The sequence below is a fragment of the Nilaparvata lugens genome, chromosome 8 (assembly GCF_014356525.2).
Source record: "Nilaparvata lugens isolate BPH chromosome 8, ASM1435652v1, whole genome shotgun sequence".
NCBI classification, from domain to species: Eukaryota; Metazoa; Arthropoda; class Insecta; order Hemiptera; family Delphacidae; genus Nilaparvata; species Nilaparvata lugens.
Window position 1 is genome coordinate 45,233,567 of NC_052511.1, and position 16,373 is coordinate 45,249,939.

General features: G+C 31.7%; 1 protein-coding gene across 22 annotated transcripts in view; it reads right to left on the reverse strand.

Annotated features, from left to right (window-relative positions):
• LOC111043394 (tropomodulin) overlaps positions 1 to 16,373 on the reverse strand; it is a 141,375-nt gene that overhangs the window by 2,886 nt on the left and 122,116 nt on the right. For 5 of the 22 annotated variants that reach the window (XM_039434890.1, XM_039434887.1, XM_039434900.1 and 2 more), the window contains 5 exons: positions 13,977 to 14,131; positions 12,120 to 12,216; positions 9,523 to 9,670; positions 5,988 to 6,141; positions 1,760 to 1,809 (listed from right to left, as the gene is read on the reverse strand). In XM_039434890.1, the coding sequence (XP_039290824.1) occupies positions 6,041 to 6,141; positions 9,523 to 9,670; positions 12,120 to 12,216; positions 13,977 to 14,131 (501 nt within the window). In that variant the 3' untranslated portion in view covers positions 1,760 to 1,809; positions 5,988 to 6,040. Of the gene's footprint in view, positions 1 to 1,759; positions 1,810 to 4,127; positions 4,233 to 5,987; positions 6,142 to 9,522; positions 9,671 to 12,119; positions 12,217 to 13,976; positions 14,132 to 16,373 lie in introns of all 22 variants that reach the window. The other 17 variants (XM_022328337.2, XM_039434899.1, XM_039434898.1 and 14 more) reach the window with 5 other exon arrangements.

Below are 16,373 nucleotides of genomic sequence, written 5' to 3' on the forward strand. Positions count from 1 at the left end.
ATTTTAATATTCGAATAGTAACATAGTAATTAATCGAGTATTCAAGTATTGAGGTATTAAAGTATGGAGAATCTTACGCATTTATTTGGCTCGTGCGTGGGTAATGAGGTGGATGATAATGAGAGATAAATAGATCTACAGTTTTAGGCGGGTCCCGAGCCACCGAAAGTGTAGATAGAGCTTAATGTAAGCTTACATGGCCGATATAATGCAATCTCCGAAATTTATAATGTAATCTACTAGTTTATCTTCTAAAATGTAATGTGATATATAAGAATCTCCAAAAACCTAATTTGCAAATATATTGGTGTTGACAGCGCAGTATTTTCATATAACTATTTGTAATCAAGTCAATTAGAACAGTTTCCTACATGTAATATGTATTCTATTATATTGCTTGTAATTTGTACTATGCAGCAAATGAATGAATATCTACATTAATATGATTTGTAGTGTATGTACTGTTTGTTTGAAGTTAGCTGCTGATCTATTGTATTTTTTATTTCAAACATCAAGCATTGCTATGACATACCACTTACTTCTTATTGTAGAAGAAGACAAAAAACAATTTTGCTGAACAAAGAAACAAGTATAGTGAGTGAAAGAGGAATTCGTAACCAAGTGAAGAACCAGGGAAAATATAAATGAAAATGAAATAACATTGAACAAATTTGATAATAATTTGAACAAGTCCTTAACCCCATACACATGCAGTAACTTAATATAATTATCTATAACACAGGAATAATTTGAAATAACTTTTTTGTACAAACGTAAAACAGTGTTTCTATACAGTAATAATTAATGTCAATCAATGATCGCAATTATGGATGATTATGTTCCTTGAACTAAGAGCTTACTTGACTAAATCATGTATTTTCTAAGCCTCACCCTAGTTAAGGGTGTTCGGTCGATTTTTTTTTATTCAAATTAGATAATCTTTCTAAATATAATTGTTAAGATCATTATAAGAGTGAGAAAAAGTGGCAACCACTTTTTGAGTGGTCTAATACGCGAGTTATGGGGCTTTGAAGTGCTAACTCCGTTTTCTTTCCAGATCATAAACGGTTTTGACTATATTAACAGAACTACTCTTAAAAATTCAAAAAATGTATCTTTCCAAACTAAAGCATTTTATTTCCCATATCGTTTATAAATAAAAAAGTAACATTTTTTGTAAATTCGATAACTTGTATATTTTGGCATTAATCGAGAAAAACGCATATTAGAACAAAGCCAATGATGTACTGAATATATTAAAAAAAAACTCCAATGGAAAATTCGGAAGCGTTTTTCGAAAAATCTATAGATGTTTTACTTTTTTATTTCAAAATTTACAATCATTAATTAAAAATAAAACATCTTAAAATCATAGTAAGCAAATATTCAACTATTAACGTTCTAGTGTTATCAACTAAGCTGTATGATTGTTTTGTTTGAATTATCAAAAGAATATCGAGTTCACTATATAGAAAGGTTTAGAATGGGCTTATAGTTTAAATAACGATGATACTGTATCAGCAGAAACTTGAAGGAAGCGAATATCTGGTTGAAAGAAGCGAAATAATAGAAAAGATAGACCAAACCCAACTGAGATCACAAAAGCCGTGGAAATGAATAAATTATTATTTAAAGCGTGAATCATGACCAAAGAAGAAGGAAAAGAAGCATGAAACAAATAATAGAGACGATTAGAAGCATCTGCCGGCTAGTGCTGTATTGACTAAATGCTAGATAAAATCAATTGGCTAGTTAATACCTATTGGACTTGGGCCTATGAGGAGGTATTTCCCAGACGGCTCTGACGTACTGCAATCAAAGCAATAAAAACATCAGTTATACCAACTTGACAAAAATATTATCACTGCTGCCAACTTTACCAAAAATATATGGATTCAAAAGTAAAACGGGGATCCTTCAAAGTGATCCTTCATCAGAATAATCAGTTGGAGCATGATGATTCTAAATGGAAATTGTGTTTTCATATCATTTTTGAATGAGTTCATTATAATTATTGGAAACATGAATGATAAATTTCAAATGATATTATTTTATAACTTTTGAAATTAATGAAGACTTCATATAAAACTATACTCATTTCGGTCTTCTTCAATTATTTATTAGAGAAGTATTTCATGTTACAGGATATACAATTAAAACTGATACAGTGGTATAAATTGAGCAGAAAATGTAAAAAGCCCGTTGTTGGCAGCAAAAAATCAGATTGAATAGCTTTTCTAATAAATTTAATTCATGGAAAATGGTAAGTAATTTTCACTGGGACTCAGATCGAGGCTAGATGCAATAAACGCAAAACAACGTGCTTTCATTAGTATAGGAATCATTGATTGGAAAAATTACAATGCTTATTCAAACAAATTACTCCATTAATAGAGTCACAGAAAACAATAAGTGGACACGAATAACAAGAATTATTCCGTTTAAAAATAGTATGTTTCACATGAAGAGTCATGCTGGGAATAATGAACACTGGATATGTGTCAATTCCTTGAGAATATCGGGGTAATTTGCAGAATTTACTTAATTTGCCGAATAAATTAGTTAATGAGAATGAGCCTATAAATGATAACTTATTCTTCATTCAGGAAACTGAATACCACAGTAGATTACTTTGGATTGGTCTTGAATGGGGATAATTGAAGCATAAGCATTGCAATATTTCAGTATCAGTAATATTATTAGAGAATATATCGTTTAAAAAAGTGAAACACTTGAAAAAATTAATGAGAAAATAGTAAGATTAAAATTCAAGAACACAAACACACACACATGTTTCAAGATGGCACTGAAAAAGACATCACGATGTTAAAAAGCATATTAGTATGTTGATTAATATTATTGAAATAAGTCACTTACATCATACTGCAGACTACAACTTCTATAAAATCATTGTAGTAGACTATCTACAAAGTTGATAAGTCATTTAATCTTAGGTAAAAACGGAATCAATTTGAACCATGAAAACTCTTTGAACATTGCAAAAACGAATCATTTGTACAAATAAATACAGCATTTACATAGGCAGTTCAGATCGCACACAGTATAAACAGCAATGAGATCGTACTTATCAAATTAGACTCTTTCTCACGATACCTTCCTAGATAAAAATTTCGTATACAATCAAAAAATAAAGAATATTGGAAGTCCAAATCGCCAGGTTTGTTGAATTATAAGAAAATATTCAGATACAAAATGAAAAAAGGGAAGAATGGAAGGATTTTTGGGAATTTCAATGATTAAAAAAATGTAAAGAGGAAAGATAGAAAGATGTTGGGGATTTTAATAGAATTTATGTTTGTGGTTTTCTAATTATTCTAAAACATAAATATATTTTTCTGTAACGAAGTACGATTTGTAGATCGAAAATGAAAATAATCAACAGCTTATGTTTATATTTTCTATTAAGTCAGTGCTGTCTTAAGAGCTCAAAAAATATACGAAAATCAATTCAAAACAAAATTAAAACCAAAAACAATCTATGAGTGGTCTTTGGGCTCAATTGGAATGAGTTTAGCTTGGGTTTTTGTTAGTTGCATGAAAGTTAGAGCAAGATAAAATTAATTGGAAATAGACTAAAGAGTAAAAAGTAAACAGACGATAAAATAGGAAAAATTGTCAAGAAAATTAAAATTAATCTATTAAAAGAATCATAAACTAAAATAAAATGTAAACTAAAAATTATGCCTATTCACTGAACTATCGTACTAGAGGTTAAAAAAATTAGAATATTCAATAAGAATTTAAATGTTGAAAACATCTACCTATTAGTCGTTAAATTTTCATCAGAAAGTGATTTGAGCATGAATTGTAATTCATAATAGTAATTGTTGGCAGTAACTTATCTGCATTATTGTATTATACATTAGAAAAAATGAGATTACTTCAATATTATCATCTGTGTTGTTCATGTTCTAGATCAGGACTAACTATATTTATACTAGTTCGGTCCTGAGTAGATTGGAGTTTATTGTATGGAGAAATAAAACTATTTCGAATGTAGCGAAAAAGCATTAGAAAACAGTGGAAAAAGAAGAAGTTAGATAAGCAGAATAAAATTGAAAACCCATAAAAATTTATTTCCGGAAAATTGTTTAATTTTCCTCTACCTGTACAAATTTATTTGCAGCGAGAAACTCTTTAATTCAGATTGTGTTTCCTCTTGAGAGTATTAAAGAATCTGAATTGAAGCCTCAGCTTAAGATCCTTCCGTACTATTCGTCCACAACAAAAAACAATATTCATTCTATAAAATCCAATTGAGGGTAAATTGATTTTCACAATAATTAATTAATAATAATCGAATACACATATTTCCAAATTGTGGGTTCAAATTATATACAATATATAATTACAATAAACCAGATTGGAATCTGAAGTTGGTAGACTTGATTTAAATAGAAATATGGAGGGAAACCTTTTTTAAATAAAGTTTTTCCAATGGTGGAAACTAATATGGAAATAGAAATAGAGATTAGCAATAAAGATTGAAAACTATGCAAATCTACCACTTAGAATTTTAGTTTCAAATTTTGAATACAAAAGTACAAACTAACACCTAGGTAAGAGAAAGTTTGAGAATATAATTCCCAAGGAAATCTCCAGACTCACTAAAAATCTAGATCCTTCAAAATACAAAAATAAGGATAATATTATACACATTTACATAATTGTATATATTCGATACAGAAGTTTTAAACTAAGAAAGAAGGCAGGACAAATCACATACCTGTTATACATGGTGTGCTCAAGTTATTCAAACAATTCAAAGTTCTATTTCTTTGGGAAACTTCGCAAATTTTTGAACAAAAAAAAATGCAAACGATTTAAAAATATCAAGTGACAGTCACATTTCTTGGAATAAAAAAAACTGCCACATCAAGCATAAAACGCATGTGATTTCTCCATCACCTTTTTCACAGTACATCACTAATGAAATAAAAGAGCAAGGATCACTCGGATAAATAGAGTTGCCACCCAACAATCTGAGATCAGATTCCGTCCTGTGGGGGGGGGGGAGAACAGTAGAGTGCTATGGAACAGTTATCATGTCAATTAAATAACATTTTTATTTAGAAAAGTACCTTAATTTGTTTCAAATTCTTCAAAGTTATTATGTTTCTTATTATTTACATGAGGCGTATGGCATTTCGTTACAGAACGATAAATCCTTTAAAAAACATAAATATATCCGGAGAGAACACTATATAACAGTATTCGATCTCAGAACGAGCACTAAATTGAGGTGAACTCTAATTCAACTTGATAGATTCAAGTCGTATTGGATTCTGGAATAGAATATCATTCATTAATATTTCCTACCTATCTGATAATTATATTCTTAGGATGACCTACTCAATTGTTTATGAAACAAGCTCCTGGTTTCCAATAATAAAAAATACTAAGTAATAACAGCTCTATTCTATCACTGATACTCTTCTTTAGTACATAATTAGCTGTTCTATTATCTGTAAATTTCTTTATAATTATCTGTATTACTATCTTTTCTACCTAGTCAAGATGCAAAACCACTAAGGATTAGCATGCTTTTAACTTTCATTTAGTAGTAAAGTTTTCCAAGATATTTGCAAAATTTAAAAGGACAGTTTACTTCCGTCCAGTAGAACCTTAATTTTTCATCCATTATATAAATTTCACGATTAGTTTCTAGAAATTCATTACATCGAGTTCACAGTATTAATCAAAGGTCGGCAAGATTATAAAAAAATTCAAATTCTTAAAAAACATATTCTGATTATTCCAATTCTACTTCATTCTGATAATTACAATTCTACGATCAAATTTATCATCCAGATTATTCTCATTTTAAATTCACTTTTTCGAAAAATCGACATGACCACCAGTTCCAAAACACGCTTTTCCACAACTGCACACACACCAACTCAACTACAACAAGGAGTCATACAACAAGGAGGAGCCAACCACCAACCAAATCTGGTCACACTCACAATGATCTACGCGTGATTACACCATAATTCTACAAATTATCATCATCTATCAGCTAAGCCTGAGCAATAATGTGCAGCGAGCCATCCTGCTGACGACCCAGAGTGAACGAGGCCTCTGTCTCCAGGGCGGTCGCCTTCCTTAGTGCGCGCATATCTATGATTAAATGATTAAATGGTCAACATGATTCAATGATGATGGACTTTAAAAATGAATATATGAATGATCACATTAGAGTGAACCAACATCACTACAATGAATGAATTATCAACTTAAATTCAGAGTGAATAAAATAAATGAATCATAAATGAATGAACTAGAACTAGAGTTTCAAAATAAATTAAATTATTATAAGGTATGAATGACGATTGGTCAAGAACTCAAGTTTGAAAGTGAATTAACGTCACTTTTTCATCAATCAATGACTAAACTAGCTTGTAACTGTGACACTTTTGAAAATAAATATGTATTATGGTAGCATAGGAAATTGAAGTTCTTGAGAAGATTTACTAATTTGGCTCATGTGTCATTCACTGAAAGTGTGATCACACTTTTTGAAAATTTAAAACCCAAAAAAATGTCATGGTGAAAGTTTGATTTATAGTGAATATAAAACCATTTTGTTTAATAATTATATTATAATCATTTATGAATATCAATGCAATTCATTATGTATTTTTTGTTTCAGAAAGGAATGGAAAATTCAACTTCATGAATACATATGAAAAAAATTTGTGGATTTGATTTTTTAAGATACACGTATGAAATTGGCATGGCATTACTGTATTTTATAGCTATTGATCAATACTTGATAAAAGCATGTTTTGAATGTGAAGTTTGAAACGTAATAACAAATTAATTCATATAATTTTACATGTAGGCTACATGTGACCATGTTGTTTGTATGATAACTACAATACAGTGAAGATTATTATTTTTCAAAGAACTTTATTGTTATGAAGATTTAAAAATCATTATTCAAGAATCTGATTATAAGATCCTTTGTGTACGAACAAAGGCTCGAGTATAGATTTCTCTAAAGCAATGGTTAATGCGAATAGCTCAATTCTTTATGCTAATGCCAAATCATTATGCTTTATAATGATTGTACTCTTCGTACGGCCACTATTTATATTTTGATATAAAAATAAATGTATCAAATCTTAGTTATAGACTTACAGATATCATTGTTAAAATTTGACAATGAGGGAGAAAAAATATTCTACAAATATTTCAAACATCCACACATATGCATGAGATTAGAAAATGAAGAACTAGTTGTTGTCAAATAAGAATTCTACTACACAGTGAGGGGGGGATACACTTCAATCATTCACAAACGTAACACCAGTCATACATACTTAAAATGTTTACAATACAATTAGGAATACAAAGATAATACAGAATATGATTAAGATACTCACAAAAATCTAATTATGATTTTGGAATATGAAAAACTTCAATAACTACAATGTACAGGAAAAAAGTGAAAATGCAATAATTTAATAAATTGATGAATGAGAGGAATGGGTTCTAGTACTACATTGAAAAAATGTTGTAAAACAAATTAACAAGACTGAGAGGACAAAATCTACTAGGAATACAAATTCGATTAACATAAAATATAAAGAAATGGGATAGTTGCAATTCATTTTAGGAACAAAATAGTCGAACCAAACCTACTCAAAGATAATACAACTTATCTCTTAACAGATGCCTTCCAAGAAACGGTCTGATGAAAGGTGGAAAATAATCCAAGAGATAAAACTAAAATAGGATAAGTCAATAGAATAATTCCTATCACATGAAGAAATAAATATTTAGATTTAACTATAAAGCAGATGGATGATTAGTAACTATCATTATCTTACAAACTAAATAAATCTAAGAATACATCTAAAAACATTCATACAAAACCGAAGAACTGCATAAAATACTAATATAAAGAACAATAATGATCTAAACAAATAATCTACATTTAATCCTCCTACAAGGAGGATTTGCCTCCTTACCGGTCCGGAAATTTCAATAGAAACAATTTTATAAAACTGGGGGCAGAAGCTGGAAGAAAATTATTAAATTGGGGACAAAAGCTGAAAGAGAAGTATTTGTTAGAAGAATATAGAAGAAGCATAGCTGCTGACACAATCACCTGTTAAAAACGGTTAAAAGCAGATATTATAACATAGACATAGATTAAAAATAGATGTTCAAATCACATAGAGAAAATTAAATACATAGCAAAACAATATTATTGAAGAAAAATAGTATGAGACATCACCAGGAGCAGAATATTATAGTCTCGGCTGAAGCTTAAAATAGGAAAGAATGACACATATTGCTTAATCAATTATTATTATAGTTTTAAGGCAGCGTAAACAATAAAAAGTTAATTATCATGCTTGTTGCTGAAATAAGAGTAATCTCATCAAGATTTGTGAAAAAAGTCCATATAGGCCTACTCTTCTGAATTTGTTGAAAAAATTCTTCAATATGAAATGAGAAATGCTCTCAATATTGGGGACATTATTATTCATTATAGAACAATAATCTAATATTATTTATATTTATTGTTACATTTACATTTGAAAATCTAATCAAATAGTCTGAACGAAATAGTCCAATGTAGACTATAATAATCGCAACTTTGCTACAAAAATCAAGTTGTTGAAAGATGATGCTAAAATATAGTTTAGACTTTGGATCTGTCTAATTTATCGTGATTATTCAAGAAGATAATAATATTGTTTATTTAGAGGAAGATCTCTAGGCTTGGAATAGTTAAAATTCAGTTGGAACCTGCATAATTGATTGCACAAATAATTGATTAAAAGAGACATAATTTTTCCTTAATTTTAAACATTGATTAAAAATAAATGTATCAGGCTTCAAGCATTTGAGAAATTCAGTAAGGACACATCAATTTTCATCAAAATTATTTCAAAATATGTGTTATATCGACTCGTTTAAATCATTTTGTTCATTTAACAAGTTTTTAGTATCATTCCTAAAGAATAAGCCTACAAAAGTTGCTAGTTGAAATGCAGTTTGATTTATCGTGATACTAAAAAGAGATAAGAGTAATTTAGTTAGATAATGGATAAATAGGAGATATTTTTGGTCTGAAATAGTTTAAATTTGGTTATATCCAAATTGATTTCTAAAAGAAAATATGAAATGATTTAAAGTTTAGATAATGACTCCTGTCAGGAGATTTTGTGTCTGCAATAGTAGAAATCTGGTTATATTTATGTTGATTTTCGAAAGAGCTTAGATACTGAAAACAGTTTAGAAATCTGGTTATATTTATGTTGATTTTCTCTTGAGTTTAGATACTGACTCCTTCCGAGAGATTTTGGGTCTGAAATAATTGAATTTAGCTATATTTAAGTTGATTTTTGAAAGAAAATAGATTGATACTTCTGAGTTTTTGAGATTTAGTTTTTGTGAAAAAAATATTTAATTATAAAGACCGAGATATTTTGGATTTGAGATTTTTGTTTATATTTATTGAGTAAGATAGTTTTGGATACTGACTCCTGTCGATGTTTCGCTGTAGGTGGGTGGCGATGCGGTGCCGAGCATCGTTGTACTCCAGATGCAGACCGAGTCGCAGGATGGTCGGGTTCTGCTCTATCAGCTTCGTGATCTCCATCTCAATTTTGTTGCCCAGAACTTGAGATCGCTGCCAACACAAACACACATTGAAATGACTATTATTCGTACAATGAACCATTTCTATTATCATGGATTTTAAAACATTTTTGAAGTAGAAAAAGAACTTACTTCTGGTAGTTACGATCGTTTCGACCTGTATCATAACTAGAGTGCTTGTTCTACTTCGAAAGTAGTTTGAAATTAGTGTTGAAATTATAGTGAAAAAGAATGGTTACACCATATAGTACATCAACAAATTTAAAGTATTAGTATTAATTTGTAACCTATGATACAAATTTCTTAGTTGTTACTGATTTGCAACAATATAATCATGTTATTCCATAGCCACATTATAGCCATACTGAAATATGCAGGATGCCCCACGAAAGGTGTAACAGCCGAAAACCATAGATTCTACATGAAATTTACAACAAAAAATGTCCAGTAAAATTTTCTTATATCAACCTTAGTTTTTGAGATTCAATATTTCGATATTAATGAAAATGTTCAATAACTAGAAAACCATCAATCAAAAGGAAATTAAAAAAGTACATTCGACGAGTTCAAAGCCAAATTTCAAACAGTTTGGACGCTCATAAAAAACAAGAAGTTGTCTTTTTTCTTTAGGGCTACTCTTCAATATAAATGAAAATAGAAATCCAAGTACCCTTTTTAGAATTATTTAGTCACAACATGTTTCGGCAGCTATATGATGCCATTATCAAGTCATAATAATAGCATCATATAGCCGCCGAAACATGTGAATAAAAGCTGCGTTTACACCAAAGTTATTGACAAAATGTTAATAACTTAATCCTTATAGATTCTATTAGATTGAACCCATTGAACATAACTTATCATACACATGATGAAATAGATTAATAGAAATAGATTTCTATTTTCATTTATAAACAAGAAGCTATATGAATGAAGCTATTTTATTGGAAATTTCTTCCTCTTTCCAACCAAGTTTTGCGTTTAAGTGTAAGCGTATAAAAGTGATTACTCATAATAAGCTTCTATTTGCTCGACTTGTAAATATCAGTTCACAATGGATAAATGTTCTATTGCAGTGGTAAAAGAGTTCGTCAAATGCATTAAAACGTCAATTCAAACAATAACTAATGAAAACAAGCATAGCTTGGCCAAGCGTAGCTATGAATAACACGCTTTTACATTATGAATATCAAACTAAATTTCTTGGTCTGTTAATAGATAGCAACCTTTCGTGGGATAATCATGTTGCCAATGTAGTGAAAAAAATTTCCCCAAGTCTATATGCATTGCGTTGAATGTCCAGTTTATGTAATATTCAAATATTAAAATCAATATACCACTCAGTAGTACATGCACATCTATCATACGGTCTCTGCATATATGACAGTAAAATTAAAAGTAACCTTGATAAAATTCTAAAACAGCAAAAACGAGCAATAAGAATTATGCTAAACCTCAATAGAACTGATTCTGTAAAATTAGCTTTCTCAGACATAGGAATTTTCACAATATATGGACAATACATATATGATGTAATAGTCTTTTTCAACAAGAAAATGGTGACACAAACTTGAGAAATAACATTCACGGTTATAATACAAGGTTTGGTCGTATAATAGAGAGGCACAGATTAGATCTTTTTACGAAAAAAACAAATACAGAGGTAAGAAGTGTTTTGTAAAGTTACCAAGCAGTCTCCAAATATTAAAAGATCCAAGAAAGTTTACAAAGAATTTGAAGGAATATCTGGTCAAATTGTCGCTGTATTCTTTTCATGAGTTCAACATTGATTTTTGACGAAACCTTTTTTGTCTATATATAAACTTGCTAAGCTAGCCTAATTATTTATATTTATATTGTAATTTATTGACACTGTTCTAATGTAGTTCTTACATCTGATGAATAAAGTATTTTCTATTCTAAAAAAACAGCGAATAGTATACACAAAACAGAAGAAATACAACAAATAGAATTATAAATGCTTTTATTGCTACTGGGACAGGTACTGTGATTATTCGGCAATCTAAGACAAAGCTGTTTGGATTGTTACTGTAAGTCGGTTTTGCTGCTCCAAGATCCACTCTCACACACATAATTTTGTTTACGTAGTCTATCATCTCCCAGAACCGACTTCAGTCACAATTATTATGGTAGTCAATATTTCTAAAAAAAATAAATTGAAGTTATAAGACATTATATTCACTATGATTGTCTACCACAATATCACCTCGTCTACTAGACAAATTGTTCATCAAAGAACAAATTTAAGATGATGTCTTGATCCATTCCGAGCTGCGATGAATTGACACAATTTTGTCACACCGACATGCATTCAGTCATTCATTTGAATTGAAACGATTTATCTATTTACATACAGGATTTATTGACTTACACATTAGCAAATTGGAATGAAAAACATAGAGAAAAAGAATTATATTATTTTTTGTTAGAAAATTTTGAGGAAAGCGAAAAATACTAACCTGGTTAGATGCCCTGAACTCTTCGATAACCTTTTGGTTGAGGAGGGCCTTCACGAGATGAACTATGCCTACAGGACTGATGAAGTTTGTTTCAACGCTGAAATCGAAACACATAAAAATATGAACAAATGTTGAGACCTGATTGTGATTCAAGTATCGAATTTAAGAGGTCATGAAGATATGAGTAATTGCCAGCAGGAATCGACACAACATTTGCCAATAAGATGCACTGAATTGCACTCTTTTGTAAGGATTATTAAAATAAATTGACAGTTGAAAAGTTACGTTGATGTTGACTTAGAATTCTACCAGAAAAAAAGTTTTTTTTTTAAATATCTAGTTTGAATTGAAAAATTATAATTTTTGACCGAGCGAAGTGAGGTCTAAGATTCAAGTCGACGGTTTTGCATTTCTCTTTATGTTTATATGTCTATATTTTTGTTTATATGATCCGCATTTACAGCGAAACGTAGCAATAGATTTTCATGAAATTTCACAGGTATGTTCCTTTTTGAATTTCGCGTCGACGTATACATACGGTTTTTTTGAAATTTTGCATTTTAAGGATAATACAAAAGGAAAAGGAGTCTCCTTTGAACGCCAATATTACCGTAAAAATCAGACTTTAGAATTATTCATCACTAGCCGTCAGGCTCGCTTCGCTCGCCATATACGTCTAGCCAGGGGGCTCCGCCCCCTGGACCCCCGACTGGATCGTCCAAGAATGAGATTATCAGGCTCGCTTCGCTCGCCTGCATTTTTATCATGTTAGGACAATCAAGTCGGGGGTCCAGGCTAAACGGATATGGCGAGCGAAGCGAGCCTGACGGCTAGTAATATAATATTCCCAGGATTGAAGTAGCAGTGCCCAATCAATTTTTCCGCGATACATGCATTTAAATCTTCAACTTGGTGCCAACCTAACAAAGTCAACTCAACTTAATGCCAACCTGACAAAATTATTAATTTAGTTGCCAGTTAACAACTGTTTCGAAGAGGTACTCTATCTAGATTATAGCTCTATAGTAACATATGATATGGAAATTTCAATTATAATTAAGAGATTGGGAGAAGAAGAATATACATGCTGAAAGACGAACTTTAAACCCTTAAAAACAACCCTTAGAGTTAAAATATTGCCAAAATATTTCTTAGTGCGCCTCTAAAGGGCCAACTGAACATACCTACCAAATTTGAACGTTTTTGGTCCGGTAGATTTTTAGTTATGCGAGTGAGTGAGTGAGTGAGTGAGTGAGTGAGTCAGTCAGTCAGTCAGTCAGTGAGTGAGTGCCATTTCGCTTTTATATATATAGATAAATTAGCTGTCTAGTGGACTATACTACCCGTTCAAAAACATCGAACATCTTGAAAATATATCTTTCCATCAACGTTAGTAGACAGTTGATTATAATACTACCCGTTTAAAAACATCGAACATCTTGAAAATGTATCTTTTTATCAACTTTGTAGACAGTTGCAGCCACACCTGATAACAGCGCTCACACTCACATTCCGGGACGACACGTCACGGTACGATAGGACAGAAAGCTCTATGTTTATTTAAGATTTTTTCTAGCCATTTTAAATTGATAAATTATTTAATAATTTTTGAGAAAACATAACAACAGGTCAATGTAACTTACTGAGCGCGAGGTCTACTGTTCACAGAACTACTAGTGTTATAAGACAAATTTCAAGGTACAAGTAGCTCCTATCTGCAGAAAACCCTGCGGATTTAGCAACACACATGAATGTCTTCAACTACATATCAATTGAAATAAAATGAAATAGTCGGAAAATAAAACTGGTTATGATAGATAGATTAATCTAGGGCAGAAGTGAAGTTTAGATACTGACTTGAGTACTCGCAATGTGTTGTTCTTCTCGATGGCGTCCGCCAGTTTGATGGCGGTGCGGTCATTCAGGTTCACGTTGACCAGACTCAGTGTTTCGAGGTGTGTGTTGTCTCCCAACGCAGAGAACAGCTGTTCAAACTTCTCGTCCGAGATGTTCTGCAACAAATAAGAACGAAGACGTCAATAACAAATAATAATCCAACTCTCTAATAAAGTATTTTAATAGGGCTACTTGGATTGTATGATTATTATAGAAATTACTGGTACCTTTTTCATGCTTGTTTACATAAACACAACTAGTTATAAGCACTCATGCCATTTTCATACACGAGAATGAAACTAGTCGTTTTTATGTAAAAAAAGTATAAGAAGAGTACAACTATTTTCTATAATAATTAATCCAACACTCATTTTCACTATGAATTATTCCATCATTTAAAAAAATTTTAATTCGAAGATGAGTTTAATACAAAGTTCATACTGAATTAATCACAAAATAACTCGGAAATGCCCCATGAATGTCTTTAATTGGCTGTATGAACGATTCTTGATCATCCCAGAATCGATCACTGAATCTACAGCCGCTATTCTCTATTTTAATCATTTATTTTATATTAATCATTAAGATTAATATTGAGCATAAATTGTGAAAACCAAGTGTCTACATTGCAACCCAAGTTTTTGTTGGTGGGGGATCTGCCTTGCTACTGCCTTCTATAGAGGATAGCTGATACCGGTATATCAGCTATAATTAACTGTTAATTCTTGTTAAAAATAATCAATTATACTTTACCCGTCAAGAAAATATATTTTGAAATTATTTTTCCGAGGGTGATGCCCACAAAAACTCTAGGCTTGTTCGTTAGTGATGAGGCGGATAACAAGGAGAGATGAATGAACCTAGTTTTAGGTGGGTTTCAAACCACCGGAAAGTGATTCTACAACCATGAATCATATTGAGAGTAGTTGGCTCACGCGGTCACCCTTCCAACGGGAGTAGCAGGCGCATGATTCTTGACTGGGGAGCGGTTTGACTCAGTGGTCGAGCTGATAAGCTATCACTTAGATAAGTTATGAATCATGTGCCTGTTACCCCGTTGGAAGGGTGACCGCTACTCCCGATTGAAAAGGTTAATATATTTTTTCCCATCTGTAGACTGGCTTGCCGCTATGACTTCGTATAAAATGAGCCCTGCTATCCAGAGATTGTCAGTTTGGTGTAAGGGTAAGCATTCCTGACCGGCAATTAGCAGGTACTGGGTTCGATTCCCGGGCTGACAAATAATATTTTTGAATAGTAGCGCTCATTTTTCAATACTAGCTGTTTACCCTGTTGTCAATATTTGGAGTAGCAGAAGTCTTCGGGGTGAATTACAGCATTTAATTTGGATTTTCGTTCAATAATAATTAATATATTATTTCATAATTATTAAATATTTCGGTAATTGATCATATTTCTACATTTTTAGAAGACGATCTAGCAACGTTGCAGCGGTAGAAAAGGATAGCGCTATCTGCTTTGTCGAATGATAGACAAGAATAGCAACACCAATGTTTATCAAATACTGTCATTATAACGTGGACCTCACTATACACTAAATACTCACTAATCACTATATACTCTGTACATACAGAGTGAATCATATGTATGGGAACCCTTTGATAAATTTGAGATTGTTGTAGATATAATACTGTAGATATACTGTCCTGTAACTTTCAGGATAAGTTGTTGGTCAAATACTCTACCTTTTGACGTACAACTGAATTTCAACCCCTCTTAAGGGGGTGACTTAGGGGTTGAAACTCGAATATTTTAAATGTAAACATCCACTGTGTGGTACATCATTCTAAAGGATTTTTGAAAACGAGAAAGATGGCATCGATAAAACTGTTCTATGCTACTTGTATCCATTGTATACATTTAAAATATTCGAGTTACAACCCCTAAGTCACTCCATTATGAGGGGTTGAAATTCAGTTGTACGTCAAAAGGTAGAGTATTTGACCAATAACTTATCCTGAAAAGTACAGTATTATATCTACAACAGTCTCCAATTTATCAAAGGGTTCCCATACATATGACTCACTCTGTATAATGATGTCGACCAACTTCACCTAAGCTCACCTTGATATTGTTCCAGTTGAGGTCGACGAGGTTGTGGTCGTCATCGCCGACCTGCTGGATGGTCTTGTCGACGTCGGTGGCGTTGGGCGGGTCGGCCGGGAATGCCTTCGGCTGCGACGCCTTGGTGACGCCGTCCCAACCCAGGCCGATTGGCTGGCCCTTGTTCAGCAGCGACGCGTGGTACTGCTCCTGGTTCATCATCGAGTGGAAACCCAGGATTGCTGCAACACCAAACACCATTCAACACTTATTGCAACCATCAGTCACTTATTG